Here is a 19,511-nt window from a genome sequence, read left to right on the forward strand (position 1 = left end):
TACAGCTTCACAGGTAAAATCGCAGGATTTAGACACCAGATATTACCAGTGGTTATGTTCTGGTAGTAGAATTTCAGGTGGTCATGTTTTTTTCCTTCATTTTTGTTTTCTAGGTTTTTTTTTTTTTTTTTATAAGTTTATTTTGAGAGACAGAGAAAGGAAAAGAGAAGGTGGGTGAGGGGCAGAGAGAGGGAGCCCCATGTTGAGCCCCAACATGGGTCTCAAACTCACAAACTGTGAGATCATGACCTGAGCCGAAATCAAGAATTGGACACTTAACTGACTGAGCCAACCAGGCACTCCTGTTTTCTAGGGTTTTTTTAATGGTAAAGTATATATTGCTTCTAAATTATGAAATGGTAAAAGGATATTTATGCCTATGTAGAGGTGATGCAGAATACTCATCTTTTCAGTAGTTAGGAGTCTAAGTCATCTGCTCAAAGGGAAGGTTGGGATGGATAGTTAAAAATAGTGAAAAGAGGGGCGCCTGGGTGGCTCAGCCAGTTAAGCGCCCAACTTTGGCTCAGGTCATGATCTCATGGTTCGTGAGTTCAATCCCCGCATCGGGCTCTGTGCGGACAGCTCAGGGCCTGGAGCCTGCTTTGGACTCTGTCTCCCTCTCTCTCTGCCTCTCCACCGCTCACACTCTGTCTCTCAAAAATAAACATTTAAAAAAATTTTAAAAATAATGAAAAGATTTGAAATGAATCTTGTCAGCAGTGTGTTAAGGGTGCAGAGTATAGAACGAACCTTGGATTTGGAGGTGAAGCAATTCAAGACCATCTCTACAACTTCATCTCCTCTGAGTTTTACCTTCCTTATCTCTTCATCATAAGAAAGATCCTAATCAGAGAGTTAAACTGAACTGTGCTTTGTAGATGGAAACACTTAGAATGGGGAGGAGTTGATAAGATGGAGAAGATGAGGACCAGAATGGGGAAGGATAGTCCAAGGAGAGGGAGTTGTGTGTACAGAAATTCAAGAAATGTGTTATATTAAGGGTCGTGTTGACAAACCCAACCAAGAGCCCAAGTAATCTGTCAAGACCACTCATCTAAGATGGGGAAGAGGTAGGACTTCAGGTAGGTCTTTGGGACACCAGAATACTGGGTTCCTTGAGGTGGTGTATTTATTGTCCAGAGGAAGGGAGGAAACAATCCCACTTTGTTTTGTGTTGGTTAGTTTTAGTAGATCACCTATGGGAGTGTTGCAGTTGAACTTTTTATGTGGTTATTTTGAATAACGTTTGTTTGAGTATATTACTATTATAGGTATTTATAATCTTGTTTTGTAAAATGTGTGATTTATGGCAAATATTTTCACACTTGATATAAACTTTTGTAGTCCGATATCTTTGGTTATTACAAATTTCAACTTACACTTACTGTGTTCTTTTAAACACTTTTCATTTAAAAAGTGTCATTCTTAATGTCTAATTTAAATGTAGAATCCAGAATACATAATTCCTACTTCAAAGAGTTGCTGTGAAAGCTAACTAGAATAATATGTATGAAGGGATTAAAACGTTACCTGGCCCACAGTCAGCTTGATGCCATATGTAGCTTTAAACACATTCATACTTTAATGCTCACAACAACCCCTGAGATGGATCATAATTTTTTATATTATCCTTGAGGAGACGAAAGCTTGGAGAGGTTAGGTCACCAAATCCAAGGCCAGAGCCTGAGCTGCCTATAATTTCATCCTCGTCAATAGTTGTAAACGTCAAATGTCACCCACCCCAACCTGTTGCTGTAAATGTATAAATTTATCTGTTATATTTTTGTGGTGTGATTATGTGAAGATTCATATATTTCAAATATTATTTTCTATTTCAGTGTATGATCTTCCCCAACGGCCTAATGATATTCAGCTCTTTTATGGAAACATGCGTAAAATTATACTTTCAGTAATTGGAGAATTCAGAGACTCCGTGTCTAGCAGTGAATTCCTTCAGCCTTCTTCCAAAGCTAGCGTAGAATCTAAAAGGTAAAACAGAAACAAAACATCTCTCATCATATTTCAAGAGAAGTTAATTCACAGTAGAGCTGATCTTTCCTCCATACTTTTTTGCCTCAAAATGTTTATTACATCTTTATATTTTGGTTTAAGTTGAAATAATTTTAAATTTACAGAAAAGTTTAAAAATAGTACATATTAAACCTGCATTGAGATTCCCTGGTTGCTAACATTTTGCCACATTTACCTTATTATTGTTTATGTGTGTATAACTTTTTTCTGTACCTTTTAAGAATAAATTGCAGGCATGATGACCAGTTCATCCTGTTTTCTAAAAACGCAGACCCTCTCCTATATAGCTGTAGTAAACCCATCCAGATTAGGACCTTAGTGTTGTTACAGTACTAACATCTAGTCCACAGATTTCATGCAGATTCCCCAGTTCCCCAGTAAAGTTAAATCAAAGAATAAGCAAAACCCTCCTCTTTTCTTTTCCTCTTTAGTCCAGAATCTAATCTGAGATCACACGTTACATTTAGCCTGTCTCTTTACCTCTTTCAATATAGAATACTTCTTCAGTCTGTCCTTCTCTTTCACGACAGAACGCAGAAGGTTGGATCATCAAATCAGAGCCACAGAATCAAAGATACTACCCAGAACTAAGCTTTAGTAACAATTTTAGATGAAACATGAGGAAATCAGGATTGCTAATTGTGTTTCCTAGTTCCTTCTTGCAATATGAATACTCCACTCTAGTTCACATTTAACATGAGGTCTCTAAGCTGTGCACGTGATACATTACTAACACGAAGGGGTGGCTGTTTCCATCATGAAAGCTCTTTTATTCTTGTGTAATTACATACCTTATGTGATAATTTTTTTCAAACAACTATGTTGAAAAAATTCATAAATTTTTATTTTCTTTACCATAACCAATTCTAGACAGACCAGGAACATTCTTCATAAGTATTCTATAGAAAAGTAAATTAGTATGATTGCTGGGAGATGTCATTAGGAAGATTACAAGGGGATTTGACTGAGTCATCTTTCTTTTTTTTTCCTGGGCTTTTCCTGCCTGGTAAAAAGGGGAAAATGGCACAGGCCAGCTGCTAACCCTTTTCTTACCAGTGAGTGACCTTGATGTTCTTGTAGAGCACAGGCTAGTTACTTTGTAAAATGTCCCTCACATCACAGATCCGATGCTGTTTGTTTCCTCAGCACATCTCAGGTGTGCTAAACAATGCTGATTTGTCCCATTACTTGAAATATTTTTATCACTTAGTTAAAATGGTGTCTGCCAGGTTTCTTCATGGTAGTTAGTTAATAAATGTCTTAAAGGAAGATCCTTAGAGATGATGAGTTATCTTATTCCTTTTCAAACTTGTAGTACCCACTGATGATTATTGCTTGAATCATATTAGTACTGTCTTATTTACCAAATGGTGATTTTCTAATTCTATCTTTTTACATTTACTAGTTGTCTTTCCACTATGAGGAAGAGATTTACTTCACCCTCTTTTGTGTACTTATATTTGGGCAGACTGGTGAATTCAGTATAAATTCTTTACTGTCCTCATTCGGTTGCTTAATCTGACTTTTTATTCACCGGCATGATGGTTATTTTAGGTTTGTCTTATGCATTTCCTGTCCCAGCCCTGGGATAGGGGCCCTGGTTCATTTTAGTAGAAAATGGTATTAGAAACTGGGATATGAGTGTGCTATTGCTTTTCAGGTGTTAGTACTTCTAGGCTCCCTCCATGGACAGAGCTAGGAAATATATGCATTTTATATAAATCCACATGTATCCACATCTATTTATAAATATGTTGAAATCATGAGTTTATACTGATAGCTCCAATACTGAGAATCTGCCTTCATTATCCTCAGTATATTTGAATTTTACTCTATCCTCCTATTTTTAACCAATCTTCTCATCTTCTCCTTGGCACATCATTGCCAACTCATGTTGGCTGAGGGTTCTCTACAAGTCCCAGCCACCAACTAATAGCTGACTCAGACCCACCCACCTGGAGCCTCCAGCTCATTTAACCTTGCCCTCTTTTCCCATACTTTTTAAAAGTTTTTATTAGAGTATAATTAACATACAATAATCCTATTCATTTGAGATGTACATCATAGTGATTTGATTTTTTTATACATCGTGAAATGAAATGATCGCACAATAAGTCTAGTTATCATCTGTCACCAAACTTATAATATTATTGACTATATTTCCTATGCTGTATATTCCATCCCCATAATTTATTTTATAAGTGAAAGTTTGTACCTCTTAATCTCCTTCACCTATTTCACTCACCCATAACCCCTCTCCCTGCCTCCTGAAACCAACAGTTTGTTTCCTGTGTCTAAGAGTCTGGTTTTTTTGGTCTGTTCATTCATTTTGTTTTTTAGATTCTACATATAGGTGAAGTCATTTAGTATTTGTTTTTCTCTGACTTATTTCACTTAGCATAATACCCTCTAGGTTCATGTTGTCACAAGTGGTTAGATTTCATTCTTTTTTTATGACTAATATTCCACTGGGTATATAAACCACATCTTTATCCATTCATCTGTCATGGACACAGGTTGCTTCTGTATCTTGGCTGTTTTAAATAATGATGCACTGAACATAAGGGTGCATATGTCTCTTCCAGTTGGATTTTCATTTTCTTTGGATGAATATTCAGAGTACAATTGCTAGATCATATGGTAGCTTTATTTTTAATTTTTTGAGGAACCTCCATACTATTTTCCATTAGGGGCCACACCAGTTTACATTCCCACCAGGAGTGCACATGGGATTCCTTTGCTCTCCATCTTCGCTAACATTTATTTGTTGTCTTTGATAATAGTCGGTTTGACAGGTGTGAGGTGATTTCTCATTATGGTTTTGGTTTACATTTCCCTGATGCTTAGTGATGTTGAGCATCTTTTCATGTGCCTGTTGGTCATCTGTATGTCTTCTTTCGGAAAATGTCTATTCAGGTCCTCTGCCCATTTTTTTGATCAGGCTAGTTATTTTTTTGATACTGAGTTGTATAAGTTCCTTATGTAATTTGGATTGTAACCTCTTATCAGATAAATGATTTGCAAGTATCCTCTCCCTTTCAGTAGGTTGCCTTTTCATTTTGTTTTGATGACTTCCTGTTCAAAAAGCTAGTATCTATCCTTCTCAAATTATTCCAGAAAGCTGAAGAGGAAGGAAGTCTTCTAAACTCTCTTAATGTGACCAGCATTACCCTGATAATGAAACTAGGCAAAAACACCACAGAAAAAGAAAATTACAGGTCATTATCCTTGATGAATACAGATGTAAAAATCCTCAACAAAATATTAGCAAACTGAATTCAACAATATATTAAAAGGGTCCCTATACTTTTAATGATAATTTTTTCTAAAATATGTAATCAAATAATTAAAGATAGTAGTTCACATTAAAAATTATTTTGAAATTCACTTAAATTGTGAGAAACAGGTTCTTAGGAAACTAAAAAGCCAAGGATCAGCTTTATAATTTTTAAAAAATTGTTTCTGACTTATTGGCTGGTGCCTCCATTATTTCTCTGGGCAGTCGAGGTCTGATTTCAAAAGGAGCAGGTGAGAGGGTAATGGGTAAGAGGCAAGGAGAGGATTCCCTCTGTCTGCTGAGTGTCTGCTTAAAATAAAGATGTAGCTCTGCTGTATGGTAGAAGAATTTGGGCACTGCCCCGTTGAACTTCAGGTAAATCATGTGCTACTGTGATTACAAAATTTATTCAAGTTACAATTTTTTGTAATCTAAGGCTTATTAGAAAACACTTTTAACACTTAAAAATCTTAAGCCTCATCAGCATTTCTCACCATAGTATTTTGCCTGGAAGACTATGTTTGGTGTTAGCATCATGAAACCAGTTATCACTGTACAGTTATAGATACATTAAGAGTTTTGTTGTTTTGGGGGGCGCCTGGGTGGCTCAGTTGGTTGAGCATTCGACTTCAGCTCAGGTCATGATCTCGCAGTTCGTGGATTTGAGCCCCGCGCTGGACTCTGTGCTGACAGCTCAGAGCCTGAAGTCTGCTTTGGATTGTGTCTTCCTCTCTCTCTGCCCCTACCCTGCTCACATTCTGTGTCTCTCTCTCTCTCTCTCTCTCTCTCTCTCTCTCTCTCTCTCAAAAATAAACATTAAAAAAAAAATTTGTTTTTAATGAAAAAAGTTTTGTTGTTTTTAAAAAATTCTTAATATTGGGTAGTTTTCTGGTAAACCTTTTAAGAGACTTCAGATGGCATACTGAGGTCAAGACAGTAAAGAAATCATTGAGTATTCTAATTAAAGATTAGTATAATAATATTAGACCTATACTGTATTTTTTAAACATTAAGAATACACAGTGAAGAATTTTTATTCCATGAAAGATACACAATATATTACATAATGCACCTTTAGTTTTATCTAAATGTTTTTTTTTTTTAATTTTTTTTTTAACATTTAATCATTTTTGAGAGACAGTGTGAGCAGGAGAGGAGCAGAGAGAGAGGGAAACACAGAGTCCAAAGCAGGCTCCAGCCTCTGAGCTGTCAGCACAGAACCTGACATGGGGCTTGAATTCACAGACTGCAAGGTCATGACCTGACCTGAAGTCAGACACTTAACTGATTGAACCACCCAGGCACCTCTAAATGTTTTTAGACTTAGGAAGAATTCATATAAAAAGGTGACACAGTCTGGCTTTTTATCTTTTTTTTTTTTTAAAGCAGAACATTATTTTTTTTTTTTTTTGAGAACATTATTATATTTCAATACACAACTTCTATTCAACCAAAAAGTAAAACATCACAGTAAAAATGTTGGTGAGAAAACATGGTATTTCATTTGCAGTGCATGGCAAATGGTTAACATTCTTAGTCATAAGCTTTTATTCATATTTTATTTTTTTCCTCTCCCCCTCTCTGTTTCTGTCTCTCTCTGTAGTGAAACTGACAGTTCTGGGAAACATGGTGGCAATGTTTCTTTGGATGTTTTGCCAGTTAAAGGTCCTCAAGGTTCTCCACTTCTTTCAGAAGCTGTTCGCCCACCTCAAGATAAATCATTCTCGAAGGAAATGTGGGCTGTCCAGCCTGAACACTTGATTTTGATAGCTCCTTCTCCTTGTGAGTATATCAACAACAACACAACAGCAGTGAGCTCTGGAAACCAGGCCTATACTCATTCTGAGTCTGTGGCTCGTCTAGTAATGTTCATGGACTGTATGCAAAGGTGACCAGTGGCTTACACAGGTCCTTTTCTACGTAGGTCTCTTTGAGACCTACCTCACGCTCAACCAGAACATTGTCCGGCACAAGGCCATGGTCCTCATTCCAAGCTCCCAATTCCCCATATGGCAGGGCCACTCACCCATGGGCCCTTCATCCTACCACATCCCTTGCCCCAAGGTACTTGGCCTATTTTACTAAGTCTTAACATCGATATAGTTGGTTCAGAGTAGGAAAAAATATGGTACCAATGTATGTGCCCAAGATAAGACCAGAGGGTAACAATTTCTGGATGTCCTTTTTTCTTTGTTCAGGGTGTTGAACTTTGTTCAGTATCTTTATAGTTTCCAAGAGTAAACAAATGGTCTTCTTTTACCAGGGATTTGAAATTCCTGTAAAGCAAAAGATGGTAGACTAATGTATTTAGGATTCATTTTTACTATTTATTAATTTTTTTTTTCACTAATGCTAAATGTAAGTTATATCTTACTTATCTGATATAATAGGTGACCTGGCAAAAACTGCATGTTTCCAGATTTTAAATAATTCCATTAGGTTACTGAAATTTGAGTTGTACTGGCCAGCACATTGCCTTACAGTAACACCACAACATGGATTTATCCCACCAGAGTAAGTATGACTTCCTTTTCCTCCAGATTTTAGTCAGGTATTAACATGGTGACTTTTTAAGGATCAAGTAATACGCCATTTTAACTTATTCATTAGAATTTTGCCATATGCTCCCCGTACTGAGCTCCATTTGGTTTTGTGAGACCACAGTGAACTTCAGGATTCATGGTCTTCAGCAGAATAGAGACCATGTCCACAGCCAGTTATGGTGTACATAGCCTAAAAGGGTCAAGAGGTATGAGTGAGTTGGGAAGGATTTCCTGGAGTGGAAAACATCAGAATGTGTAGATGTGTTACTCTGCCTACCAAATTACAAAGCAAGGGATGCAGTTGGGCATACGATGAGAGGTGGTAGTCCCTAAAGCCCAGAGGGTTCTATCCTTGGTTATCTTAGGTCTGGCTCAATTTATTCTGCTTGTTTTGTCTAAAGGACATTTTATAGACAAAGTTTCCTGATGTTTAACATGTCTGAGCCATAACCTAGCTTGCTGTTTTGCACAAAGACTAGTCTAAGACAGAAGGAAGTATTTGGGACCAAATGCTGATGAACAGCTGTCCGCTGTGTGCAGCTTAGTTACTGATAGGAGGTAAAGCTGCAGTTCTACAGCTTTTCAGGAACGTTGTCTGGGTCAGCACAGAACATTCACATCTGAAAGTCACTACCTGTTTGGGGATAGCAACTTTGCAGAAGAGCAGCATGAATTTATTAACTTTTGCAAAGTGATGGAGTATGCATTTTAGGAGAGTTTAGTGACTACTATTGAGGTACGGTTAGGCATACTCCAGAGAAATATTCCTAGGACCAAAGCAATCAATTAAACATTTACTGATTAATAGTTGGAAAGTTAGGGAAATGAATTATTCATGAATCACTTTTTCTGTCACCCTGTGTATTTAGCCATTAGGAATGGAAAATAATCTTGCTCTGCCATTTTTGATATGTATGCCAACGTATCCTTTGTAACTGGTCGTTTCTTCTAAGTCACAAATCTGATTACATTGTCCACATTTAAAAGCCTTCTTTGACATTCCATAGCTCTTGAAGAGAACAGTGAGCACAAAATTTTAGCAACTGGGTAAATAGCAATATTGTTGGGGCACCTAGGTGGCTCAGTCAGTTAAGCGTCCGACTTCGGCTCAGGTCATGATCTCACGGTTCCTGGGTTCAAGCCCCGCATCAGGCCCTGTGCTGACAGCTCAGAGCCTGGAGCCTGCTAAGGATTCTGTGTCTCCCTCTCTCTCTGCCCCCTGCCTGCACTCATGTTCTGTCTCTCTCTCTTTCTTAAAAATAAATAAAACATTTTTAAAAAATTAAAAAACAGTATTTCATTTATTTCCCATCCCCCCTTTTTCTTCCAGTTTCTTTCCCAGTTATTTAATTCCCTTTATACTGTGACTATATCATTCTTTATTATGATAAGTTTTATGATAAAGTGCCTCAGAGCTTCTGTATTTTAGTCTTTTGCTCCAGAAGTTTTAATTTTGAATTGCTTTTTAAATGGTATTTCTATGGCCCGGTCTCTTTTCACATGAGTTTTCCCCTTCGGTTCATAGGTTTATGTCACTCAACTTTTTGTGAGCCACGGAGGTGGGGCTGATATAAAATCACATGTGGATGGGATCTCACCTCTTCTCAGCTCCTTCTTGAGCAACACGGAAAGAGTTGGTCATTGATGGAACAGTATTGATAACTCTGTGGTTATTGCTATTAAAGTATAGGATGTTCTTGCTTTTCATTATTAAATTCTTTCTTTTTAGGAGTAAGCTACAAATTCTTGTGAGTCCTAATTCCTCCTTATCCACAAAACAGTCAATGTTCCCATGGAGTGGTTTGATTTATATACACTGTGACAATGGACAGAAGGTACTTTTAGTGTTTTTTAAGCAAAATTTTCCTGTTTTGCAGCTTAAGTGTCAGGAGGCTTATTAGCTCTAACATCTCAGAAATGAAATGAAGGGGGCTATTCTTTCAGCTGAACTAGACTTATTCAGACAGAGCACTTAGCACATAGTTTTTCCATTAGCAATCTGAACAGTTCTCCTGAGTGGGGGCAGGAATGGAGAGTGGGGCCTAGAAACCATTAGTAATTTGCAAAATCTACTTTGAAAAAGAAGGGAGTTGGGGAAGAGAGGGAGGAGTCAAAGATTCACTTCGAGATCTGAATAAACTTTCTCATCCATCAGTGTTTTCCATTTGTTTGGCATTACTTTTCTCCACCGTGATTTAAAAATAGGAATTGCTTCTTTAAAATGATAGCTCTATTTGTGTCTTATCTCCTTTACTTGGCTCATTTCAGAAAATTGTGAAAGTTCAAATTCAAGAAGACTTGACCCAAAAAGAACTCCTCACTCGTTTGGCTTCCAGCCCATTTGGAATCCTTTCCCCAGGAACTGAGCCTTCAGTTTGTCATCTGGTAAAACCAATGACAAAACCACCTTCCACAAAAGTTGAGATAAGAAACAAGACTGTTACTTTTCCTGCAACAGAACCTGGTGAAACTTCAGGTGTGGTTCACAAGTTATGTAATTCAAATGGTCACTGATCTGTTGAGTCTAACACTGTTCTTAGTGAGCCATATTATAATGACAGGGATAAAATTGTCCTCTATTTCAGGAGAGAGGTGGTCACTGGTAGTCATTTCAATGATGGGCAGGATTTGGGGGAGCTTTAAAATCCTAAAATGTTAAATCTAGGTGTTTAAGAACTATTTATATTCTGGGAGTCTCAGATTCTACCTGGTCAGAACCATCCCTTCTCAGTTCTCACTAGGTCTTTTACTAGACTGCTAATAAGCAGCTGAAGAAGAGAGGAAAGTGGGTAAAACCTGGTTCTGTCACTCACTAATGTGACTTTGAGGTGCTACAGAGGTTTAATAGACTCAGTTTCCCCATATGTAAAATGACCATCATAATTGACTCCTCTCACAGAGGGCTTTGAGGAGTAAATGAAATAATATATGTAAAGCACTTGGCACAATGTTTGTCACCTAGTGGACACTTCGTACTGCTAATATTCTTCAAATGTCCTGAGAACACTGCTTTTGCTCTCCCCTCTCCCCTGCCCATGATGGCTCAGTCTCAGTGAATGGGATTACATGTGGGACCTGTTGGAAAGGGTTTGGACCTTCTGTCACATGACCCTCCACTCCTTGCCTCTCTCACTGGCTTTGTCTCCTACTCATGCTCAGATTCTACTGTCCATCAAGACTGTCCCCCTCCGACCATCACCCATTGCTTCGCCCGTCTTCCCCACTTGTGTCCTCTGGGAGTTCCAGCAGCTCTGTGGCTTCATTCAGATGTTCAGGCCACTGCCCCTGCTACCTTCTCACTCTCCACCACCCCAGCCTTGTCCGCTTCTGCTTGAATTCTGTGGTCTGTCACTGCAGTTACTGCCTTAGGAATGTTTGTAACTGCCGTGTGTCCCTCCTTCTGCATTCCTGTCTGGCAAGATCCCAACCCTTGTTAGAGCCAGACTTTTCCCAGCCCTATGTCTCTACTAGGCAGCACTTCTGGAGAAACCTGGGGCTGTGTCCACGGATTCATGGTCTCAGCTCTCAGATGCTCCTCAGTACCAGGCTTTCCTACCAGCCCTCCTTGGTGTGTGTCTTTTCCCATTTCTGGCCATCGTTTGACAGTTTCATCTCTTCTCAGCATCCATCTGCTGCTCCTGCTCTCACTCTTCCTAGCTCTTGACTTTGCCTCACTCTTCACTGCCAATATAAAAGCCATTAGACTAAATGCAAGACTTCTGCTTCCATCCCAGATAAACTCTTCTGATTGGAAGCTAGGCTCTTCTCAAGGCCTTACTCCACCTCTTCTTTCTCCTGTGTCATCAGTTTCTCCCTTTGTTGATGCCTTTCTGTTGGCACACAGGGCACCCTGCCGTCACATGTTTAAGGAATACCTTCCTTGGCCTCGTCTCCTTGCTGCTCTCCCTGCTTCCTCGGCATCCCTCCCTCATGGTGGGATTGTGCTCTCTGCCTTCCTTTTCTTAGTCTGTGGCAGAGCTGGTGCTGCCATCTTGCCCTGACCCCACTGCTATAGAGGTCACTGAAAAGAGAGCATCTCTTCTATGGGTCTTTTTTTTCAATTAGCAGTAATTGCACTTCTGATAAACTTCATTGGCTATGATACTGCCACTGTGCAAAGCTTATGGGTCTTTGTTAATTTGACCTCTCGACACTGGCGACCACTCCTTCCTTCTTGGACTACATACTTCTTATGCCTCTCCTGGTTTTCCCTGCCTCACTTGCTCCTTCTCAGGTTCCACTGAGGGCTCTTCTTCCTGGGCCTGCCTATGTCCCCTTCTTTCTCTCTGCTCTCCCTTCACCCTGCTCAGCTTCTATGGGTGGGCATCTCACAAACAGAACTCTTAATTTACCCATGAAACCAGCTTCTCCAGCCTTAACCTGTGTCAGTGAGTGGCACCACTGTCTGCCCATTAAGCCAATTCCCTGGAAGTTGATTGCTTTTCCTCTCTCTCTCTTCTCCTCATCCAGTCCACTAGCAAGTCCTTTGCAGTCTGTCTTCAGAATGGATCCCCTGTCTGCCCACTGCTTTTCCTCCCACTGCTGTGACTCAGGCCTGATACAGACCACCCCGTGCATCCTCTCTCAACTGCTGCTGTGGCGCCTTACCAGGACTCCTCATCTACTCTGACTCCCTAGTGGTCTCTCTTTCCCACAGCAGCCAGTAATTCTTTACACATGTAAATCATCTTATTGCTCTCTTGCTTAAGCCCTTCATTATACTTTGATTAAAAACCAAAACAAGATGGGGCACCTGGGTGGCTCAGTTGGTGAAGCATCTGGCTTCGGCTCAGGTCATGATCTCACAGCTCATGGGTTTGAGCCTTGCGTCAGGCTCTGTGCTAACAGCTGAGTCTGGGGCCTGCTTCGGATTCTGTGTCTCCTTCTCTCTCTGCCCCTCCCCTGCTCACACTCTGTCTCTCTCAAAAATAAATAAACATTAAAAAAAAATAAGGTACTTGTAAATCTTGATTTTGTTAGAAAATACTATAAATTCCTGTTGGGTTCCTCTGGGGATCTAATGATTGTATTTTTCCCCCTATGATGAGGTAATTAGTCATTGTTACACATTGTCACAGTAATCTGCTTGTTTACTTACTCTGCAAGAATTGAGTTGTGATATGTGTGTTCCTTGTAGAAAATGTTCTGGAACTTGAGAATCATGGTAACACAGAAGTGAAGTGGCATCTGTCATCTTTAGCTCCACCTTATGTCAAGGTCAGTAGTAATGGCCTTAAATATATTCATTTTAATGTTTAAACTTTATGCAGGGTGTTTTAAAACTGAGTTATGAGCATAGGTTGAGATTACTGTCTTTTTTAGTTCCACTAATTCACTTACTTGATTTTCTCTATAGATGTGGCTAATATATGCCCCATCTTTTTCACAAGGTGGTTTTGAGAGTCAAATTACAGAATGGATGTGAAAATCTGGGCTTGCTCATTTAATGAACTACCTTCTACAGTCCTGATTTTTATCTGAAATAACTATTTTGAAAAATATATAAAAGCGTTGTTATGGAACATTGTGTGTATGCACGTGCACATGTGCATTCATTTTTCTCTCCCTTGTTCTGAGTGCTGTTTTGTGTTTTCAGCGGGTAGGAGCTAGTGCAGGAGACAGAAGTGAATGTTCTGTGTCAGTGTGTGCTAGCTACTGTATACTGCAAATAGTCTCTGCCAGTAGGTTCTGTCTGAATTAAGCATATTGTCATGTGTGTTGTTTACAACACTGGCCTTTTTGCCATGTGTTTTGTGTGACAGAAGCAGTTTTGAGCCACAATACCCACAACATACGTGCAAAAGATAGTGCTGGACCTACTGAAAAGAAATAAACAACTAGTTTTGCATAGGTTATTAAAATGCACATTCAACAGGGTCTTCAGGGTTTTCGAGGAGAAGGCAAATCCTTTGATATTATGAGCGTCATCCTAAAGATGACTGTAGCCAGGAAGGAATGGTTGCTGATGGAGGGAGGAGAGGCAGCATGAGGTCTTGTGTGAGCTGAGTTTAGTAGCATTCCTGCTTCTAGGCAGGCTTTGAGCTCTCCTGTGCCCTACAAAACCGGTTTGTGTGTCCTTGGTAACCATAAAGATAACAGTCTCACTCTGAATTGATGAACTGACTTTTATATTTTTTCATTTGATTGCTTAAATGATTGTAGGGAGTCAATGACAGTGGAGATGTCTTTAGAGCTACCTATGCAGCATTCAGATGTTCTCCTATTTCTGGTATACTGGAAAGCCATGGAATTCAAAAGGTGAGTGTTGACATTTTTTTTTTTTTTTTTTTTTTTTTTTTACAGCTTTTGGTAAGAAACTGGTGTTGTTTGACCAGGAGTGCTTTTATTTCCACCCAGAGTAGTTGCTTCATCTAGACTAGTGCTGCTAACAGCCAGGTTGCCATAGGAGAAGAGGTCTGTCTCAGTACAAGTCAGTCGAGTGCTTCCTGCAGCAGAGGTCTTGCTTTCTACATAGCTAAACAAAATGCCATACTTAGTGGTAGGATTGATTTACGTTTTGGTATAAGCACTTCATGTGCCTGCAGGCTGCCAGTACTTAGAACACACTTCAAGTAGCTCTAATCTAGGCAATAGTTTTGTCCACTAGCCCTATGAGAAACATCTACCACTACTTAAAAACAAGTTAGTGTTCATATCATAGTCAACAATATATCTTCATGGGTAAATGGTGATGGATCGTTTTAGTACCAAGACCCTCTTTTTATTTTTTTAATGTTTGTGTATTTATTTTTTAGAGAGAGCACAAGCAGGTGAGGGGCAGAGAGAATGGGAGAGAGAGAATCCCAAGCAGGCTCTGTGCTGTCAACACACATGGGGCTCAATCCCACAAACCATGAAAGCATGACCTGAGCCATAATCAAGAGTCAGACGCTCAACTGACTGAGCCACCCAGGCACCCCATAGTATCATGACCCTCTTAAGTTCTTTTTTTTTTTTCTAAACTTTATTTATTTTTTAGAGAGAGAGAGAGTGCGAGCAGGGGAGGAACAGAGAGAGAAGGAGACCAGAATCCAAAGCAAGCTTCAGACTCTGAGCTGTCAGCACAGAGCCTGACGTGGGGCTTGAAACCATGAACTGCAAGATCATGACCTGAGCTGAAGTCAGACGCTCAACCAACTGACCCACCCAGGTGCCCTCATGACCCTCTTAAGCTCTAATTTGTTTGTAGACCTGACATAGTTTCTTCAGATATCTTAGTGACGCTAGTCATTCACTTGGCCTCAGTAATACATTTTTTCATGCCAACAGCTGAAACTCAGTTAAACTGTACCATTTATATGACATTGGTCCATTTATTCAGGGATTTAGACTTGTAATCAGTTCTATGCTACAGTTGTAAACTCATTACTGACTATAAAAGAATCTTTGAGCAATGATCATCACAAACTGTGTACTTTAGTAGGTCTGTATAACAGGCTTCTAGAGCCTGGCTTTTTGGGAAGGATCTGCTATTCTACAAGCATAGTTTATTTTACTTCCCAGCCCACGATAGAGGCAAAGCAGCATAATAGGGTACAGACACATTGTTCAACAAAAGGTGGGAGGAGGGTTGGAAAGAAAAAAAAAAAGCCAGCAGGAAAGGCATCCCATGTTCATGGATCAGAAGATCTAACATTACTAAAATTGCAGTACTTCCTAAATTGATCTATAGAGTCATTATAATCCAAATTGAAAATCCCAGTTGGTGTTTGGTTTTTTTGTTTGTTTTTTAAAGAAATTGACATGCTGATCCTAAAATTCATACAGACATGCAAGGGAACCAGCATAACCAAAACAATCTTTTTTTTTTTTTAACAAAGTTGGAGGATTCACACTTTCTACTTCCAAAACCTACAGTAATCAAAACTGTATTGTTGACATAAGGGTAGACATTTAGAATATGTGGAATAGACTTGAGAGTCCCCAAATATACCCTAATATTTATAGTCAGTTGATTTTTTTCAATAAGGGTACTGAGACAATTCAATAGGGAAAGAGTATTTTCAACAAATGGTGCCCAGACAACAGATACCCACATGCAAATTAAGTTTGACCCTTACTTCACACTGTATCCAGAAAGTAACTTGAAGTACACCATAGACCTAAATGTTAAGAGCTAAAACTATAAAATTCTTGGAAGATAACATAGTAAATATCCATGACCTTGAGTTAAGCCTTGGTTTTTTAGATGTGACACCAATAAAGCACAAGTGATAAAAGAAAAAATAGATGAATTATCAAAATGTAAAACTTGAGTACATCAAAGGATACCATTAAGAAAGTGAAAAGGCAGGGCGCCTGGGTGGCTCAGTTGGTTGGGCAACCGACTTCGGCTCAGTTCTTGATCTCACAGTTTGTGAGTTCAAGCCCCGCGTCAGACTCTGTGCTGACAGCTCAGAGCCTGGAGCCTGCTTCAGATTCTGTGTCTCCCCCTCTCTCTACCCCTCCCCTGCTCACACTCTGTGTCTTTCTGTCTCTCAACAATAAATAAACGTTTGAAAAAATTTTTTAAAAAGCGAGAAGTCATCCCAGATTATGGGAGAAAAATATTTAGAAGTCCTATGTTAACGAAGGGCTTGTATCCAAAATGTATACAACTAGATAATACAAAGACAAATTACCTGTTTAAAAAATGAGTACAAGAGGGGCACCTGGGTGGCTCAGTCGGTTGAGTGTCCGACTTTGGCTCAGATCATGATCACAGTCTGTGAGTTCAAGCCCCGCATCGGGCTCTGTGCTGATGGCTCAGAGCCTGGAGCCTGCTTCCGATTCTGTGTCTCCCTCTCTCTCTGCCCCTTCCCTGCTCATGCTCTGTCTCTCTCTGTCTCAAAAATAAATAAAAACATTAAAAAATTTTTTCTTTACAAAAAATGAGTACAAGAACTGAATAGACATTTCTCCAAAAACAGATATGAAAGTGGCCAGTAAATACATGAAAAAATATTTAGAATTACTATTCATCAGGGAAATGCAAAAACAAAACCACAATGAGATATCACTTCATGCCCCAGGATGACTGATTTCAAAAACCAGACAGTAATAAGTGTTGGCAAAGATACAGAGAAATTAAGACCTTCGTACATTGCTGGTGGGAATGGAAAATGGTACAGCTGCAATGAAAAATAGTTTGACAGTTCCTCAGTAAAGTAAATGTAGACTTACCCTATGAGCCAGCAACTCCACTTCTGGACATATATCACAAAACATTGAAAACCAGCATTCAAACAAAAATTTATACACAAATATTCACAGCCAAAAAGGATAGAGGGTGGCTAGAGCCTGGGTGGCTCAGTCGGTTAAGCATCCAACTTCGACTCAAGTCATGAGTTCAAGCTGAGTTCTCACAGTCTATGAGTTCGAGCTCCGCGTCAGGCTCTGTGCTGACAGCTCAGAGCCTGGAGCCTGGTAAGGATTCTGTGTCTCCCTCTCTCTCTGCCCCTCCCTGCTCACACTCTGTCTCTCAAAAATAAACATTAAAAAAAAATTAAAAATGAAAAAAAGGATAGAAATAACCCAAATGTCCATCAACTGATAGGTGGATAAACAAAATGTATGTCCATGCAATGAAATATTACTTGGCAATAAAAGGGAATGAAGCACTGATAATATGCTACCACATGAACCTGGAAAAAACATGCTAAGTGAAACAGTCCAGACACAAAGGCCACATAGTATATGATTCAGTGCATGTGGAATGTGTAAAATAGGTAAAGCTGTAGAGACAGAAGGTAAATATGTCCTTGCTGGACATGGGAGTGAGAGAGGGGAGTGGGAAATGACTGCTGACGGTATGGGGATTCTTTCTGGATTGTTGAAAATATTTTAAAATCAGATTGTGGTGGTGGGTGCCCAGTTCTGAAAATATACTAAAACCCCTGACCACACTTGAAGTGGGTGAACTGTATGGTATATGAATTCTGTCTCAATGAAGCTTTGAGAAAGGAAAAACAAGGATGCAGGACTAGATTGTCTCTTGGGAATTTCTCCTTTCACATAGTACCAGACATAGAAATGAAACCTCCATGAAGTCTTTGTTTTTTGCTTACCATACTGCCAGATCACATTTGTTAACTGAATTCCAGGTCTGGGTACTTAATTTATGTTAGGGGAGATCTTCTAACATCTCCTGCCTACGTAAGGCACATCATTCTGGGACCATTTAAGGAAATACTACCAAAAAGCACAACTATTGATGTGTATAGTTAGTGATCCAAATTAGGGTCACTTAAGAGTTTTAATGTTGAGTTACTGATTAGTGATCCAAAGATACTGATTAGTGATTAACCTAACTAGTAGTATTTTTAACACTACATTCTTTGATAAGGGAAGCACTTAACACTGGTAAACTTTGTAAGATAGTACTTTTAAATATTACAGCTTTCTCATCCTGAGCTTTTTATAGGTTGTACTCATACAGTTCATATGTATAACTTTGAAATGTGTGGTCAGGGTAACTGGTTCTGGGCATTAGGCCTTTACTGCACGGCCAGCAGAGGGTTCCATAAGCATTGTAATGAAAGACTGGATTGTGTTTCTGGGATGACCTTCCTCATTTAGGTCTTGTACATGACAGCTCTAGAATTTTTTGATAATGTAAATAACATTTACATTTTGAGGAATATGTTACATAGAAATCTAAAGAAAAATGTATTTTGGATGTGGTATATAGTAACAAGACCACCAAAAGTAGAATTGTTCAAATTCTTTTTCAGTTAGCAGCAAAACTAGCCAGTGCAAAACCGTATACCAATTACAGGTACATGAGATTTGGGTCTAAACTTCTTCCCTGGATGTGTTGTTTTGTAGGTCTCCATCATGTTTTTGCCCAGAGATAGAGGAGATTATGCTCAGTTTTGGGATGTTGAGTGTCACCCCCTTAAAGAGCCTCACATGAAACATACCTTGAGATTTCAACTCTCTGGACAAGTGAGTGTTACACTGAATTTAAGTAAATTATTGTGTGTATATATTAAAAACATTAAGTGAAACTGACATGGAAAACTGTCCTGAAAGTGCAGACTATTTTCCTGGTATTCTAATTTCATTAATTCTGTTGTCTGGCCCTGTAATCTTAATTTTCTCATTTGCCTTGATTGATTGGCATGTTTGAAGTCTGAGTTTGGGTTTATGAAATCTATGACTTGATTAAGAGCGTGTGTGTGTGTGTGTGTGTATGTAAAAGAAACTGAACAGTATAAGGTATAGTGTTTGCAATTTAGGGAATTTAAAAATCTTAAGTTTTCTTTGAAAAATTAAGAAGGAAATAGAATTCAAATGGGTAAATTTCCAGATATTTTCCTAGTATTGATTTCTCATCCCCCACCCTGTGATTTTTTTTTTTTATACAGAGTGTCAAAACAGAAAATGAGCCTGAAAATTCAGAAATTTCCACAAACTCTCTCATTAAACTAGATAATTTAGTTAAACCCCGGAGACCAGCTGTATCAGAGGCTTCTGCTCTCGTACCTGGGTATGTTGTTTTTGTCATTCTTATGACATATTTTCCAGTACTTTACTGAGATATAATTATATACAGTAAAATGCTCAGTGACCTTACCTATGAGTTTCCATGCATTGCTACCACTCCAGTCAAGACAGAGCATTTCTCCCACCCAGAAAGCTCTTACACATCCCTTTGCAGTCAGCCCTGCCCTCACCCC

The 19,511-nt window shown here is 39.1% G+C and overlaps 1 protein-coding gene across 3 annotated transcripts in view; it reads left to right on the forward strand.

Moving 5' to 3' along the window:
* The window catches only part of CEP192 (centrosomal protein 192), a 132,974-nt gene that overhangs the window by 104,925 nt on the left and 8,538 nt on the right, over positions 1 to 19,511 (forward strand). For all 3 annotated transcript variants that reach the window (XM_040479475.1, XM_040479477.1, XM_040479476.1), the window contains exons 35-43: positions 1,839 to 1,989; positions 6,912 to 7,090; positions 7,699 to 7,822; positions 9,581 to 9,686; positions 10,120 to 10,327; positions 12,989 to 13,068; positions 14,014 to 14,109; positions 18,658 to 18,777; positions 19,200 to 19,321. In XM_040479475.1, the coding sequence (XP_040335409.1) occupies positions 1,839 to 1,989; positions 6,912 to 7,090; positions 7,699 to 7,822; positions 9,581 to 9,686; positions 10,120 to 10,327; positions 12,989 to 13,068; positions 14,014 to 14,109; positions 18,658 to 18,777; positions 19,200 to 19,321 (1,186 nt within the window). The remainder of the gene's footprint in view (positions 1 to 1,838; positions 1,990 to 6,911; positions 7,091 to 7,698; positions 7,823 to 9,580; positions 9,687 to 10,119; positions 10,328 to 12,988; positions 13,069 to 14,013; positions 14,110 to 18,657; positions 18,778 to 19,199; positions 19,322 to 19,511) is intronic.

This window comes from Herpailurus yagouaroundi, unplaced genomic scaffold, assembly GCF_014898765.1.
Source record: "Herpailurus yagouaroundi ecotype Mexico unplaced genomic scaffold, PumYag 142, whole genome shotgun sequence".
Taxonomy (NCBI): domain Eukaryota; kingdom Metazoa; phylum Chordata; class Mammalia; order Carnivora; family Felidae; genus Herpailurus; species Herpailurus yagouaroundi.